Source organism: Triticum urartu, chromosome 2 (genome assembly GCF_003073215.2).
Source record: "Triticum urartu cultivar G1812 chromosome 2, Tu2.1, whole genome shotgun sequence".
Lineage (NCBI taxonomy): Eukaryota > Viridiplantae > Streptophyta > Magnoliopsida > Poales > Poaceae > Triticum > Triticum urartu.
In genome coordinates, this window is record NC_053023.1 from 523683377 (window position 1) to 523700784 (window position 17408).

The 17408-nt window shown below is 49.4% G+C and overlaps 2 protein-coding genes across 2 annotated transcripts; both read left to right on the forward strand.

Moving 5' to 3' along the window:
- The first annotated feature begins 10967 nt into the window (after nt 1–10967).
- Nucleotides 10968–13678, forward strand: LOC125538455 (pentatricopeptide repeat-containing protein At5g09450, mitochondrial-like). Its single transcript, XM_048701734.1, has 2 exons — nt 10968–11404; nt 12605–13678. Exons 1-2 carry the CDS (start codon nt 11051–11053, stop codon nt 13508–13510), a joined length of 1260 nt encoding a protein of 419 aa, XP_048557691.1. The 5' UTR covers nt 10968–11050; the 3' UTR covers nt 13511–13678.
- Nucleotides 13679–14497: 819 nt separating this feature from the next.
- Nucleotides 14498–16272, forward strand: LOC125538456 (E3 ubiquitin-protein ligase ATL6-like). Its single transcript, XM_048701735.1, has one exon. It carries the CDS (start codon nt 14858–14860, stop codon nt 15998–16000), a length of 1143 nt encoding a protein of 380 aa, XP_048557692.1. The 5' UTR covers nt 14498–14857; the 3' UTR covers nt 16001–16272.
- Nucleotides 16273–17408: the final 1136 nt, after the last annotated feature.

Sequence of the window (17408 nt, forward strand, 5' to 3'; positions counted from 1 at the left end):
AACGGCGTTCCGTTACGGTGGATGCCACGTGTCGGTCACCCTTGACGAAAGCACTTCTGTGACGCGCGATTTATTGTCATGGAAGTGGACACTTCCGTGATGATAATTTTGGTAATGTCATGGAACACTTCTACAACAGCACAGGTATGACTATCTTGATTCTGTCATAAATTTGTCATGGATGTACATGCATGACAAAAAAAGCGACCTACTATGACAAACACGTATCATCAAGGAAGTGTATTTTTTGCAGTGAATTTGGTATTCATTCGATATTTTGATGAGATGTATGTTGTCTTTCCTCTAGTGGTGTCATGTGAACGTCGACTACATGACACTTCACCATTATTTGGGCCTAGGGGAAGGCATTGGGAAGTAATAAGTAGATGATGGGTTGCTAGAGTGACAGAAGCTTAAACCCTAGTTTATGCGTTGCTTCGTAAGGGGCTGATTTGGATCCATATGTTTCATGCTATGGTTAGGTTTACCTTAATACTTCTTTTGTAGTTGCGGATGCTTGCAAGAGGGGTTAATCATAAGTGGGATGCTTGTCCAAGTAAGGGCAGTACCCAAGCACCGGTCCACCCACATATCAAATTATCAAAGTAACAAACGCGAATCATATGAGCGTGATGAAAACTAGCTTGACGATAATTCCCATGTGTCCTTGGGAGCGCTTTCCTTTATATAAGAGTTTTTCCAGGCTTGTCCTTTGCTACAAAAAGGATTGGGCCACCTTGCTGCACCTTGTTTACTTTTGTTACTTGTTACCTGTTACAAATTACCTTATCACAAAACTATCTGTTACCAATAATTTCAGTGCTTGCAGAGAATACCTTACTGAAAACCGCTTGTCATTTCCTTCTACTCCTCGTTGGGTTTGACACTCTTACTTATCGAAAGGACTACGATAGATCCCCTATACTTGTGGGTCATCAATAGCCTGCTGTTTTTCAAGGCAAGTGTGAATGGAGCAGAAGAAGTATCAAACCTATTGGATTCTTATTGCATGGCATCAGGTCAGAGGATAAACAGAGAGAAATCCTCGATCTTCTTTAGCAAGGGCTGCCCAGAACTAGTACGTGATGCGGTCAAAGGCCACTTGCAAGTCCCCAATGAATCTTTGAGTGATAGATATTTGGGTATGCCGACGGATGTGGGACACTCCAAAAAAGGGACGTTCAAATACTTGAGCGATAGAGTATGGGACAAGGTGAAGGGGTGGATGAGCAAATGTCTGTCTGCCGGGGGGAAAGGATGTGCTAATTAAATCCGTGGCCCAAGCTATCCCGGTTTTCTCTATGTATTGTTTTAAGCTCCCGAGGGGTCTATGTGATCATATAAAATCCATAATCAAGAAGTTTTGGTGGGGCTGCAGGCAGGGAGAGCGTAAACCAGCATGGGTTTCATGGGATGTGATGACACGTCCAAAACACTTGGGAGGGCTCGGTTTCAGAGATCCTGAGATCTTTAATCTTGCTCTCTTGGCACGACAGGAGGGGAGACTTCTGAATGAACCAACAAGTTTGAGTGCAAGGTTACTCAAGGCGGCATATTATCCTGACAAGACGATCCTCACAACTGAGTTGGGATCCAGGCCCTCTCTAATTTGGCAGGCTATCCTGGAGGGGCGAGATCTTCTTAAGCAAGGTATCATACGCCGGATTGGTAATGGCCAAACAACGGAAATTTGGAACGATGACTGGATACCGAAGGAAATGATCCCTCGCCCTATCACCTCTTTGGTCGCGGACCCCCCTAGGCTCGTCTCGGAGCTGCTCTCTCTTGCAACAGCTTCATGGGATGAGCCCCTGGTCCGGAAAGTTTTCCATCCTATTAATGCGGAGGCAATTTTGAACATCCCGGCATGCGCACGTAATATACAAGATTTCTGGGCATGGAACCCGGACAAGAAGGGTCAGTTTAGTGTGAGCTCGACTTACAAATTCTTGCTGAGGACTAAGCTGTAGCAGGAGGAGTGGTTGAATGACGGCAGAGGGTCGTCCCATTCTGAGAAGGACGAAAAAGCATGGAGTGCACTATGGAAACTAAAGGTCCCTTCGAAGGTGAGAATTTTTCTTTGGAGACTCGCTCACCATTCGCTCCCAACAACTGATGTGTTGAAACAAAGAAATATGTCAGTGCAAGATGTGTGCCCGCTCTGTGGGTGTGAGGATTCTTGGCGACATGCCTTAGTTGCATGTACGATGTCACGTTGTGTATGGGCGTTGTGTTGGAGATATGCCCTAGAGGCAATCATGTATGATGATATTTCCTATGTGTTTATGAATAAAGATAGTCCTTGGACATTATCAATGATGTGTATCAGCAAGTACGTGACTTGTTTGTGGGACTATGCATTGTATAATGACTGTCCTAAAAGGTCCTTAGTCGAAAGGGCTGTGTGGACGCGCAGCCGACTAGACTAGCATATGACACAGTCGATGGCTTGGTCTCACTAGACATGGAGCATTGGATGCTAACCGGATAATATGGACTTGGAAGGATCTGGTCAGATTCGACGTAGTCGGATCCGAGTCGAGATAAGGTCCGAGTCGGACAGACCCGACTATGAGACGCAGCGATATGTCATATGTGAGTCTCTAGTACAACATATGTTCTATGTCCTAAGACCTGAGCTGACGCATGTACTCGGGATGGTGACAGACTTGCTTTGGGCCGACCAAACGCTACTCCGTGACTGGGTAGTTACAAAGGTAGGTTTCAGGCTTGTCCAGACCTATGCTGCGAGACGTGATCGAGCAAGATGGGATTTGCCCCTCCGATCAGGAGAGATATACTCTGGGCCCCTCGTGTGATCCGACCAGGATAAGCATGGCCATGCGACAAGGATTATGAGATAATACAGTTTGTGGTTGGCATCACTAGAACGAGAAAGAGGTCGGGCTACCACAAGGATGACAGACTCGCCTTGAGCTCGACAACATATATCGTGTGGCAAAAGGAATGGAAGTGTGATGTACAGGTTCGCTAACCAGCTTCATAGTCTGCTTGGTGTTCAGCATGCCTTGCTAGAGGCCGCTACCAACTGTTCAGTTCGGAGGTGATCCGAACTGTGACCAAGCCGACTTGAACCTAAGGGGTCGCACGCTTAAGGGAAGGAACCTACGAGGTCGGATCCGAGGACACTGGTGGGATGTGATCCGAACTATATTCGGATTGTGACCGAGTAGACTTATGGGCTTTAGGGTCCGTGCGAGGCCCCAGTATTGAGCCCGTGAAGGACGCCTATATATAGTGGAGGTGCGGCACACTCATGGCTGATCGCTTCGGCGCTGTCACTAGGGTTTGCATGTGTTGCGAATAGACACCTCCACTCGCCGCCGGTTGTGTGATCGGACCTAGCAGTCCGCTGCACGACGTTCCTCCTGCACGGGCGGATACCGTTAGAGGCGGTGCACTTGTGCTGCTCTGGTGAACCTGTACGTGGGAACCGACCACCGGCTATACGAGGGAGATCGGACGAGGAGGAAACAATCCACGTGGACGCGCTGCCCCAACTCTTCTTCCGCTGCATGGCACTGCGCGTCTAGTGGTAACAAACTGTGATCCATCTCCTGTAGCATGTTCTTGGTTGTTCTGCGCGTAGGAAATTTTAATTTGCAGTCCACGCAGCCTACCGTAGATCCCAACAGTGGTATCAGAGCCTCTGCTATAGGATTTGGATTCAGATCGTATACATATTAGATATGTGGAGGCAATAGATGAGATCTGTTTTCATTTGATAAGATTGGCCGTGTGCACGGTTGATGATGTCAACTGCACATGGGGATCGATGTGGCTATGTTTTCTGTTGATTGGGATCGATGAGGTCGTGACACGATCTACCCCTACCGGTCGGTTATCCGCCATCGGGGTTAACTGCCATGTGCGTAGCGCCTTGTATTTCGTACACGATCACTCAAACTGGTAGAATGCGATTCTATGCGTAAGTTTGTTTTGCAGGTTTGATGTGAATAGTATGGCTCATGTGTATGTGATGCATGTGTGTAAATTATACATGGCCTGCGTGTCATGTTTGGCAGCCGGCAGGAGCCAAAGTGTTGTCATTATATTGTATAACGACCTGCGTGTCGACTTATGACTCTATGTAAAATTCATTACTAGTTGTAGTAGTTGGATAATAGAGGTCAGGTTGGCGGCTTGGCATCCCGGCGTGACAAACAAGATGGAGTTCCTAGATGGTCATCGGAGTCGGAGCCGACCTGGAAGAACATCCATGGAGGAGCCATACTATTTCACAATATATATTTTACTTGTGATTGTATGCTTCTTTGTTTCTATGCATGTTAGAATGGTAGAAAGATCCCTCATGAATATCAAGTAAATTGCCATTCCCGATGTTGCACCTTCGCACGTCAAGTACGTCTAGTAGTGGGCTCATAAAATTGGGGTGCTGCTAGGTGTCCTTGAACTGAAGGGTTCGCGTCGGACACAGACATGCACTGCATTAGGTTAACTTGACAAGGCTATCAAAACGGTTTTGGGCCTTGTGGCAAAAGAGGTCGGGAGCCGGGGTATGAGATACCTACCCGACCGACAGGTGTCGTATAGAGATACGATTAGCAAGGAGTTGCTTATCGGATAGACATGTTGTCTAGCAGTGATGCTAAAGCTCACTAGTCGCATGTGCTAGTCGGATCCAGAATCACTGAGAGATTGCGGAGGGATGCTGACTTCAGTGGGAGTATTTCTGTTTAAGGCTAGAATTACTCTACATAAACACATTGCTTAGTGATTGCATATTTTTCTATTGTAGATCAATGGCACCACCTGCTCAACCCAACTTTGCATTGAAATCAATTCTGGAAAAGGATAAACTGAATGGAACAAACTTTACTACCTGGTATAGAAATTTGAGAATTTTTCTCAAGCATGGTAAAAGGGAACATGTTCTAGAGGATCCGCTTCCAGAGGAACCTGCCAATAATGCTAGTACCACAACCAAGAATGCCTACCAGAAACTCGTTGATGAATCAAACGAGATCAGCTGCCTCATGCTAGCTTCTATGGAGCCCGATTTGCAGCAGCATTTCGAAGACGTTGGGGCTTTCGATATGAGCGGGAGTCTCAAGAGCATGTTTCAGGTGCAGGCTAGGACTGAAAGGTTCAACATCTGGCGATCCTTGATGGATTGTAAGATGAAGGATGGTGATCCACTGAGCCCGCATGTGATCAAGATGATCGGATATGTGCAAGCTTTGGATCGGTTGGGCTTCCCGCTCTCGGATGAGCTGGCTACTGATGAAATTCTAAGTTCTCTTCCGCCCAGCTATGGGACGTTCATCTCGAACTATCATATGCATGGCATGGATAAGAAGCTCACCGAATTGCATGGGATGCTCAAAGTGGCAGAGCAGGATATTAAGAAAGGCACGCATCAAATGTTGATGGTGCAGAAATCGGCTAAGTTCAAGAAGAGTTAGTCTAAGAAGAAGGCTAAGGCAAAGGGCACAGAGATGGTAACCTCCGCCGCTGCGCCGAAGTCTGGACCGGACTCAAAGATCATTTGCTATCATTGCAAGGAAACTGGTCAGTGGAAGAGGAACTGTAGCAAGTGGCTTGCAGAGCATGGCAAGAAGGCCGGGAATGCTGCTTCAGGCAAAGGTACACTTGTTGCATATGTTATAGACATTTACCTTGCTGACATACCTAGCAACTATTGGGTATTTGATACCGGATCGGTTGTTCACATTTGCAACTCAATGCAGGGGCTGGTAAGAACTAGGCGTGTGGCACAAGGGGAGATTGACATCAGGGTCGGCAACAAAGCAAGAGTTGCTGCGTTGGAGGTCGGCACGATGCAACTCCATCTTTCTCCTGGATTTATTTTGGAATTGAATAATTGTTATTACATTCCTGCACTTAGTCGGAACATTATTTCTGCCTCATGCTTGATGAGTCGGGGTTATGAATTCAATTTAAAGGACAATGGTTGTTCGATTTATTTGAATGGTATGTTCCACGGCTATGCACCTATTGTTGATGGGTTATTTATATTGAATCTAGAACAGGAACCGGTCTATAACGTGAATGTCAAGAGGCATAAGCCTAATGAGATAAATCCGACATACTTCTGGCATTGCCGGCTTGGACACATTAGTCTGAAACGCATGAAGAAGCTCCATGATGATGGACTCGTAACTTTGACCGACTTTGGGTCATTCGAGACATGCAAATCATGCTTGCTCGGCAAGATGACTAAGTCTCCTTTCGCAAAGAGTTGTGAGAGGGCATCCGAGCTGTTGGAACTGATACATAGTGATGTGTGTGGACCAATGAGCACAACTGCCAGAGGTGGCTATCGGTACTTCGTGACTTTTACTGACGACTTGAGTAGATATGGATATATCTATTTGATGAGGCACAAGTCAGAAACTTTTGAAAAGTTCAAAGAGTTTCAAAACGAGGTTGAGAATCAGCTCAGCAAGACTATAAAACTTCTACGATCTGATCGTGGAGGTGAGTACATGAGCCAGGAGTTTGATGATCATCTGAAAAGCAGAGGTATAGTACCTCAGCTCACACCTCCGGGTACGCCACAGAGAAATGGTGTATCAGAACGGAGGAATCATACATTGTTGGACATGGTTCTATATATGATGAGCAAATCGGATTTACCCTTGTCATTCTGGGGATACGCTCTAGAAACTGCAGCTTTCACACTTAACAGGGTACCATCAAAATCCGTAGACAAGACACCACATGAGATGTGGACTGGGAAGAGTCCCAGTTTGTCTTTTCTAAAGATTTGGGGTTGTGAAGCATTTGTCAAGAAACTTATGTCAGACAAGCTTACACCCAAGTCGGATAAATGCATATTCGTGGGATATCCGAGGGAAACCTTGGGATATAGCTTCTACAACCGAGAATAGAACAAAGTGTTTGTTGCTCGGAACGGGGTTTTCCTTGAGAAAGAGTTTCTCAGTCGGGAGGCCAGTGGGAGGATGGTCCAACTCGAAGAAATTCGAGGACCACGCGGGGACGGCTCGGCTGGTGATGAGATCATACCGGAGTCAGTCAGGGAACCCGTAGTGGAAGCGGCACCGGAACCACGAAGGTTGGAAAGATTGCGCAGAGTGCGCAATGTATTGTTGCTAGAAAGCGACGAGCCGGCCACAAATGCGGAAGCGATGGTGAGCCCAGATTCTGAGGCATGGCTGGAGGCCATGAGATCCGAGTTAAAGTCCATGGGTGAGAATCAAGTTTGGGACTTGGTTGATCCGCCGCCTGGCGTAACGGCCATTGGTTGCAAATGGGTCTTTAAGAAGAAAACCGATGTGGATGGAAATGTTCAGATCCACAAAGCTCGGCTTGTCGCTAAGGGTTATGGACAAGTTCAAGGAATTGACTACGACGAGACTTACTCGCCGGTAGCGATGCTGAAGTCGGTGAGGATCGTACTAGCTATAGCTGCATATTTCGATTACGAGATATGGCAGATGGATGTCAAAATGGCTTTCCTTCACGGAAATTTAACCGAGGACGTGTATATGATACATCCCGAGGGTTTTGTCGATCCGACTAGCACTAGTAAGGTATGCAAGATCAAGAGATCCATTTATGGGTTGAGGCAAGCATCTCGGAGCTGGAACATTCGTTTTGATGAGGTCGTCACTAGTTTCGGCTTCATCAAAAGCGAAGAGGACTCTTGTTTATACAAGAAGTTAAGTGGGAGCTCGATAGTGTTTTTGATCTTGTATGTGGATGATATACCACTGATCGGAAATAATATTTCGATGCTGAACTCGGTCAAGGAGTCATTGAATGGCAAGTTTTCGATGAAGGACCTTGGTGAGGCAATGTACATTTTAGGCATTAAGATCTATAGAGATAGATCAAGGAGGCTGCTCGGCTTAAGCCAGAGCATGCACATAGATAAAGTGTTGAAGCGGTTCAACATGAGTGAGGCAAAGAAAGGGTTCTTGCCACTCTCACATGGTATAAGGCTAAGCGAGACTCAGAGTCCTTCGACATCTGATGAGCGAAGCAGGATGAGTAGGATTCTGTATGCCTCGTCAATCGGATCCATCATGTATGCCATGATATGTACGCGGCCCGATGTTGCTTTTGCAATAAGCCTAACAAGTAGATACCAGGCCAACCCAGGTGAGAGTCGCTGGGCAGCGGTAAAGACTATTTTGAAGTACCTGAAAAGGACTAAAGAGATGTTCCTAGTTTATGGAGGTGAGGAAGAGCTCGTCGTAAGGGGTTACGTCGATGCTAGTTTCCAAACCGACAGAGATGATTGTCGATCACAGTCCGGATTCGTGTATGTCATGAACGGAGGAGCAGTGAGATGGATGAGTTCCAAGCAAGATACGGTGGCCGATTCTACTACAGAAGCCGAATACATTGCGGCTTGTGAAGTTGCAAAGGAAGGTGTTTGGATCCGGAACTTTATGGATGATCTTGGTATTTTCCCAGCCTCGGTAAAACCGTTGGACCTTTATCGTGATAATTCCGGTGCCATCGCACAAGCCAAGGAGCCGAGGAATCACCACAAGGTCAGACACATAGATCGGAAATATCACCTGATACAAACGATCGTAAAGAGTGGTGATGTAGAGTTATGCAAAATTCACACGGATGCAAATGTTGCGGATCCGTTGACTAAGCCACTTCCACAACCCAAGCATGAGGGGCACGTTAGAGCTATGTGCATTCGATGTCTATTTGATTGACTCTAGTGCAAGTGGGAGACTGTTGGAGATATGCCCTGGAGGCAATCATGTATGATGATATTTCCTATGTGTTTATGAATAAAGATAGTCCTTGGACATTATCAATGATGTGTATCAGCAAGTACGTGACTTGTTTGTGGGACTATGCATTATATGATGACTGTCCTAAAAGGTCCCTAGTCGAACGGGCTGTGTGGACGCGCAGCCAACTAAACTAGCATATGACACGGTCGATGGCTTGGTCTCACTAGCCATGGAGCATTGGATGCTAACCGGATAATATGGACTTGGAAGGATCTGGTCGGATTCGACGTAGTCGGATCCGAGTCGAGATAAGGTCCGAGTCGGACAGACCCAACTATGAGACGCAGCGATATGTCATCTGTGAGTCTCTAGTACAACATATGTTCTATGTCCTAAGACCTGAGTTGACGCATGTACTCGGGATGGTGACAGACTTGCTTTGGGCCGCCAAACGCTACTCCGTGACTGGGTAGTTACAAAGGTAGGTTTCAGGCTTGTCCAGACCTATGCTGCGAGACGTGATCGAGCAAGATGGGATTTGCCCCTCCGATCAGGAGAGATATACTCTGGGCCCCTCGTGTGATCCGACCAGGATAAGCATGGCCATGCGACAAGGATTATGAGATAATCCAGTTTGTGGTCGGCATCACTAGAACGAGAAAGAGGTCGGACTACCACAAGGATGACAGACTCGCCTTGAGCTCGACAACATATATCGTGTGGCAAAAGGAATGGAAGTGTGATGTACGGGTTCTCTAACCAGCTTCATAGTCTGCTTGGTGTTCGGCATGCCTTGCTAGAGGCCGCTACCAACTGTGCAGTTCGAAGGTGATCCGAACTGCGACCAAGCCGACTTGAACCTAAGGGGTCACGCGCTTAAGGGAAGGAACCTACGAGGTCGGATCCGAGGACACTGGTCGGATGTGATCCGAACTGTATTCAGATTGTGGCTGAGTAGACTTATGGGCTTTCGGGTCCGTGCAAGGCCCAAGTGTTGAGCCCGTGACGGACGCCTATATATATAGTGGAGGTGCGGCACACTCATGGCTGATCGCTTCGGCGCTGTCATTAGGGTTTGCATGTGTTGCGAATAGACACCTCCACTCGCCGCCGGTTGTGTGATCGGACCTAGCAGTCCGCCGCATGACGTTTCTCCTGCACGCGCGGATACCGTTAGAGGCGGTGCACTTGTGCCACTCCGGCGAACCTGTACGTGGGAACCGACCACCGGCTGTACGAGGGAGATCGGACGAGGAGGAGACGATCCACACGGACGCGCTACCCCAACTCTTCTTCCGCTGCACGACACTGCGCGTCTAGTGGTAACGAACTGTGATCTATCTCCCGTAGCATGTTCTTGGTTGTTCTGCGCGTAGGAAATTTTAATTTGCAGTCGACGCACCCTACCGTAGATCCCAACACGTTGTCAGATGAAACACTGGTTTCCCAAATGTCGGATAACCTGGAGGACAATGCGAGAATTTGGTTGTTCGAGTTGAATGAGAGTTTGGACCATGACAACTTCACGAGGATGGTCATTACACTTTGGTCCATATGGCATGCAAGGAGGAAGGCAATATACGAATCAATATTTCATAGTCCACAACAGACGGCGTCTTTCATTAGCAACTACATCGCAGAGTTGGGCAACTTGCACGTTGGGAGAGAACATGAAATCACAAGACCGATCCCGGCTCCACTACCGAAGAGCTGGCTACCTCCCCCCTCCCCCTAGTGGCACCACGAAGATCAACGTGGACGGAACGGTTGGGCAAACCAGGCGAGGAGGAGCAGTAGCGGCGGTTTGCCGCGACCAGAAAGGTAATTACCTGGGCTCATCAGCTATGGCTTACTATGGAATCACTGATCCATTGTTGCCGGAGACATTTGCTTGCCGTGAAGCGTTAGCTTTGGCTGATGATCTTCCAGAGCAGAAGGTATATGTGGCCTCGGACTGCGAAGAGGCGGTGAACGATATAAACAGAGGGACGGGAGGCCCTAATGCGGCATTAGTACATGAAATAACGAATCATTGCAGCAGTTTTATTTCTTGCTTTTTTGTTTTCGAGCATAGGAATTTCAATTTCTAGGCTCACAATCTTGCCAAGTTTGCTTGTAATCTAGATATAGATAGACATGTTTGATTGGGTAACCTCATGACCCAAACCTTGTACATATGACAATTCCTTTGAATGAATAAAGCAGGCGAGATTTCTAAGAAAAGAAAACCTCTCTCTCAAAAAGAAAAAGACTTGTAACTGTACACTGCTACTACGGCGTCACGGTTGGCTCGCGCGGAACGCCGCGGCAGAGCACCCGAGATGGCGGCGGCTCTTCTCCGAGCAGCTCGTGCCTCGCGGCACCTCGCGCTCCCCCGCTCTATCGTCGGCCGCCCTAGCCAGCTGTCCTCCTCCTCCTGCACCGCCTCTGCGGCGGAGACGCTGTCCCCTGCCGCCGCTGCGCCGCCCACCCCCGCAGACGTTGAGGACGCGGTCGTTGTCGAAGCCGAGGAGGACGACTTGAGGAGCCACATCTTCCGGCTGCGGCTGGCGAAGCGGAGCGCGACGGAGGCGCTCGAGAAATGGGCCGGCGAGGGCCGCGCCGCCCCCGCGCCGGAGCTCCGCCGCATCGCCCGCGACCTCAGCCGCGCCCGGCGCTACAAGCACGCGCTCGAGGTTCGCGCACTCCCAGATCCCTGATCTCCTCTGATTGCGCCGTAGTTAGGGCAAGGGTTTCGTGGAGCGATTTGGTACAGATTTAAGTTATTGCCTATGCAACGCAGTGGTACGATCTGTTTGTGCTTTGCTTGGAAATGGTGATGAAATGTTGCTGATGTTTGATTTCTGTAGTTGTACTCTTTAGGTAGCCAATTATTCTGATGAATAGAAAGGATGTGGTTTTTTAACTGAGTTGTACTGCTGGTTAATAATTTTAGGGATTGCCTATTTCCGAATTCCAAGTCGACCAAATTTTCCAAATTCCATGTCGCCTATTTCACGTTGGATGTTAATAGGGTAGGTGCACATTTCAGAAATTGTGTGCCACTTTCGGTATAGAAATGTGTGAAGTTGCACACAATTTTTTATGCAGTTTGGTTGGCTTAGAAGATATATAGCCAATCTGTTATATAGAGTCTCCTTTCAAGCTATGCATCATTCTAATACTCCCTCCAATCCATAATAAGTGTCGCATTTTTGAACTAAGGTTGAACTAACCTTAGTTCGAAACCGCGCCACTTATTTTGGATCGGAGGGAGTAGCATTCATGTGCTTTAGTGATCTTGTTTTGCCATTGCTGATTGGAAAGGAGACATTGAAGCTCATGTAGTGCTGAGTCCTGAGGAGCTGTAACATGTAGTTTAGGGTCTTAATACTAGAAAGCTATTATTGTCAGATAAACATTTATCTCACTGTGCCATCTTATTGCCAAGTTAGGTAATCCATCTTTTTTGTATTTCACTACATGACGAGCACTTTATCTTGTTTACAAACTCAGCGCGCCGAATGGATATCTGTTCTTGAGATGTTAGATTGGGCAGTTTTAACATGGTCCCTCTTACCTCCTCTTTTCACATGAGAGGTAAGAGTATATAATAGATCTGAGCCATTGCTTTCATTAAGTAATGGGTCTTTATATTAGTAGAAGAGTTATGTCCGTCCATGAAAGAGCTAGGCATTGAAATTTCACCTGGCTAAAGCTCAAAGCTCATATCCAAACAGTCACTTCTCTCTCTGTCTCTTTGCATTGCTTATTCTAATACCTACGAAATGCTTATAAACAGGATCAAACAATTTTACCCTGGCTGCTATATTTCTCGTTCAAGAAAAACAAGAAGAAAGGGCGAGAGCATTAGTTCTTAACTTTGAGTTTTGCAGGTAGCAGAGTGGATGAAGACACATCATGAGTCTGATTTATCTGAGAACGACTATGGGGTGCGCATCGACTTGATTACAAAAGTTTTTGGCGCTAATGCAGCTGAAGATTTTTTTGAGAAGCTTCCACCTGCAGCCAAATCACTGGAAGCATATACTGCACTCCTCCATTCATATGCTCGATCAAAGATGGTAGACAAAGCCGAGAGGCTGTTTCAGAGAATGAAGGATGCAGACCTACCTATTGATGTCCTGGTCTACAATGAAATGATGACCTTGTATATTTCTGTCGGCGAGCTTGATAAGGTTCCAACTCTTGCTGAGGAATTGAAGAGGCAAAATGTTTCACCAGACCTATTCACATACAACCTCCGGATCAGCGCGTCGGTTGCATCCATGGATCTCGAGGCGTTCAAAGGAATTCTCGACGAGATGTCAAAAGATCCAAACTCCAACGAAGGATGGACACTGTACCGGAACCTCGCTAGTATCTACGTCGATGCCAGCCAGCTTGTTAGCTCGGGGAGTTCACTGGTGGAAACCGAGGCGAAGATTAGCCAGAGGGAGTGGATAACTTACGATCTCCTCGTCATCTTGCACGCCGGTCTCGGCAACCTGGACAGGGTAAAGGACATATGGAAGTCGATGCAGATGACCTCCCAGAGAATGACTAGCCGGAACTATGTCTGCGTGCTCTCCGCCTATCTGATGTGCGGGCAGCTGAAGGATGCCGCGGAGGTCGTCGACCAGTGGCAGCGATCGAAAGTCCCAGAGTTCGACATCTCTGCCTGCAACAGGCTGTTTGATGCTCTTCTGGCTGCTGGCTTCACCGACACGGCGGATAGCTTTAGAGAGCTGATGTTGCAGAAGAGCTGTATACTGTCGAGCAGGGCAAACGCGTGCTCCTGAGTGGCATGTTATGCCCTCTGTCGAGAACAGCTGCCTGCTGCTGTGTTTTGGTACGAGAATAATGGACTCTAGAACAGTTTATGCTTTATTTTGGCAAATGCAATCTGACTATATTATCAGGTCCAGCGACGCATTATCGAAAGAAATATATTTTCAGGTCCAGTGTAACTAAGAGCATGCATGATTCTGCCACATGTATGCAGCGGTGTATGCCACGATTTTGTAGCAGCAGCTAGGCAGTTCTGCAAGCTTTGCTTTGTAGCAGCAGCTAGGCAGTTCTGCAAGCTTTGCTAAGCTGCGTCGTGGCCGTAGCACTCCCCGTACTGCAGTATGGTTACATTCGGGATTAGATTTTGTTATAAATTTGGCATTGACTAAGAAGCCTCCGTGAGTAATGAGAATCTCCTTTTCACCCGAAAAAAAAAAGAGCTGCGTCGAACATTTTCTCGTGACGTGCCACGGTTCAACCGAAAAGGTGTGACGAAGTTCAGCAAGGAATAAACATGCCCCAGATACCAACTACCCAGGTACTGTACGGCTAAAGCTGAAGTTGGTAACTGACCGCACCCGTGTCATCCTGTGGCGCTCACGATCTGAGTGGCATATGATCGGTACAACTGCTCCACCGGGCAGGCGACATGACATCACCTGCTCGATCACACTTGAGCATGTTGTTCTCCATGCTCCACACCGTTGGTCCAGGAGGGAAATATCTGGTGCACCGGAGCTTGTGGTGCTACCGGTGTACCGGACTTATATTGTGCTTTTAAAATATTCAAAAAATATTCTATGACATCCTGTGCACCGGTAGCATCACAAGTGCGGGTGCACCAGATACATTCCTTTAGTCCAGGTGTAGCATGCACCGGATTTGCCCATGTCATATGAAAACCAGTCGCGATCTAGACGAGCTTGTCTAAGGATTTCTCGGCGTCATTGGGCAATCCTCAGCTACCACACCCACCATTTTCCAAAAAACTGGAATGATGCTGTATGTGTATTCTACAATTATGGCAAATTGTATGACATTTACGGTCGGCACGATTATTAATAATCGCATCGCATTCAGTGTAGTGTGATGGCAAAATCAGTAGTCAAAGCAGATCAATCTAGATGTAGAAACGTGAAGGGAGGGCCTGTGGTGTGGTGCATACAAGAGCAAAAGGCAAGCGTCCACTCGTCAGAAAATTTCTGCCCAAGAAAGAAAGGAAAGGAAGGTGCGAATTTCCCTCGGGATTTTAGGCGCCGCCGCCGCCGCTAACGTAGCGGCACACCACACCGCCAGCCTCCAGCTGAGTTCTCTCTCTCTCTCTTGTAGAGCAGACCACCGCCTCAGCTGACAATTCTATGGTTGCGGCGATGGAGGTGCGTCCACACCTCCTCCTCGTCCTTCTCTGCCTCCTCGGCGCCGGCGCCGGATCATGCGTGGCGCAGACTTTGCCGCCGGCGCCGGTGCCGCAGTCCGGGGCGGCGGCGGCGCCGAGGCCCACGCCGTTCGGGCGCACCATGTCCACGGTCATCACCGTCGCCATCAGCGTCTTCTTCTTCCTGCTCTTCTTCTGCGCCTACATCAACCAGTGCCGCCTCGCCGAGAACGCCGCGCCGCAGGGGGCGGCGGCCGCCGCGGCCGGGGCCGGGGCGTCCAGGCGGGGGAAGCGCGGGCTGGACCCGGCGGTGGTGGCCACGTTCCCGATCATGCAGTACAGGGAGATCAAGGAGCACAAGATCGGCAGGGGTGTGCTGGAGTGCGCCGTGTGCCTCACGGCGTTCGAGGAGGCCGACGACCTCCGGCTGCTGCCGCACTGCTCGCACGCCTTCCACCCCGAGTGCATCGACCCCTGGCTCGAGGCGCGGATCACGTGCCCGCTCTGCCGCGCCAACCTTGAGAAGCCGCCGCCGCCGCCGCAGCCGTCCGCCGTGGCGCCCCCGTCGCCCGAGCAGGTGGCGCGGCGTCAGCCCTCGCCTTCGCCGTCCCCGCCGCACGCCGTGGCGATACCGGTTCGGGAGGAGGAGGAGGAGAGCGACGAGGATGACCGGAAGGAGGAGGCGATGGAGCTGGAGATGCTGCGCAGCGAGCGGCGGGCGGCGAGGCTGCCGAGGTCGCACTCGACGGGCCATTCGCTCTTCGCGGCGTCGGCCGCCGCCGCGGAGCGGAGCGACCACGAGAGGTTCACGCTGCGGCTGCCGCACCACGTGAGGGAGCAGGTGCTGAGGTCGCGCCGCCTGCGCCACGCCACCAGCCTGATCGACTTCGCCGGAGCGAGTCCCGAGGGGAGCGTGCGCGGAGGCCGGCCCGCGGGCGGCGGCGGCAGCAGCCACGGCGGGCGGCGGTGGCAGGCGTTCCTGGCGAGGACGATGTCGTGGGCCCGAGGGGGAGGCGACGGGTCGGTGCGGAAGGGGTGGGACGGGTCCACCCGGCGGGGAAGGGACGACGCCGAGTCGAGCAGAAAGGGGGCCGCTTCGCCGGCGCCGGCGCCGGCGCGGCCATGATGAACTCCACACCGCCACCGGAACTGCAGTGCAGAGCTTGACTGTAGAAAAATGCGTGTAGTTTGGATTTGTTTAGTTGATGGTATGGATAAATTTAATTTTTCACCTTTTTAGTAGCCATAGGAAAATATTTGCGTGTGCTCCTGTGAGGCCTGATGTTTCTCGTTTCCTTTGACTCTGGCGAAGTGAAACTTTTGGTTCGGTCTGTGGATTCCTCCATCCGATAAAAAGCTTTGGCGAGGGAGAAGAATCGGAATGTTCACTTTTGGACTTGTGCGCCCGCCTTTTCGCTTACGGATGAGATGACAGCCTCCCCTTTCGTCAAGAGATCAATTTTTGTTTAGTAGAGTAATAATAATAATACAACTTTGGTTAAGAGACGGTGTTAGTGGGAGGAGCATTTGCATTTGCAAATCCCATTCTCGTGGCCGGCGAGGGGCGAGGGGCGAGCGTGAGGCGTAAGGCAGAGCAGATTGCGCCGCTGGTGTGGTGATGGATGCCTCTTTAATCATTCCCGGTTTGTCCATCGTTCTTTGCGAGATTCCCGTTTTGGCTGGGCGTCGGTCGATCTTCCCCTTTTCTTTTCTTCTCCATTTCCACTCCACTGTCTCCCTCACGGTCAATTTAGTACGCCTATGAATTGGAAGTGAGATTCATTCATGTGTGGAACAACTTGGGGGAGGCTCTTGTGCTTAAGAAATCAGCGGATAAGTTTCGCGATACATACAAAAAAATATGTGAGCGGATAAGAACGTGGCGTGGTTGCCACGGGCACCGCCGAGTCCTGGCCTGCGTAGCGGCTGCGTCTGTGCTAGTGGTAGGAGGATCTAGCAGAGGGACCGAGCCGTGTGTCATGGTCGTGGCCCGGTGCCGTGGTGGAAGACCCAAGGCCAAGGCGAAGGCGGCAACAGAAACGCACCACACGAGAAGCAAACTAGATCATGCATTGCTCGTGAAGAACGGGGTGTATGTGTACGTCTGCTACTCCATGCCAATAACCAAATGCGTTTCTGTAGCCGTCACATGTGCTTGTTTCTCCTGCCCAGATGAATTTAGCAGCTGTTCTACGTTAAGAAAAACAAAAACCGCATGTATACGTCCGAAAAACACGTTCTGTATGTGTTGTGCCATTCAACGCAGGACTGTATCGGCTGAGCGATCCGGACGTACTTTTTTCTAAAAACAGAGAGAAAGTTGGGAGGCTTTGCCGGAGTCCGGACAGCAGCTACGTAGGACTCTGACACTCCCGGCCCATTAAATCGCCTCTTCTGATTTCATTTTCTTTCGATCCGTCCTTCTCCCTCTTGCTTTGCATCCGCACCCTCCTCCATCGATGTCGTCGTTGTACCTCTCCGGCTGGCACACATGCATTGCCGGACCTTCGCAACCAGCACCGACGCATCCGCTC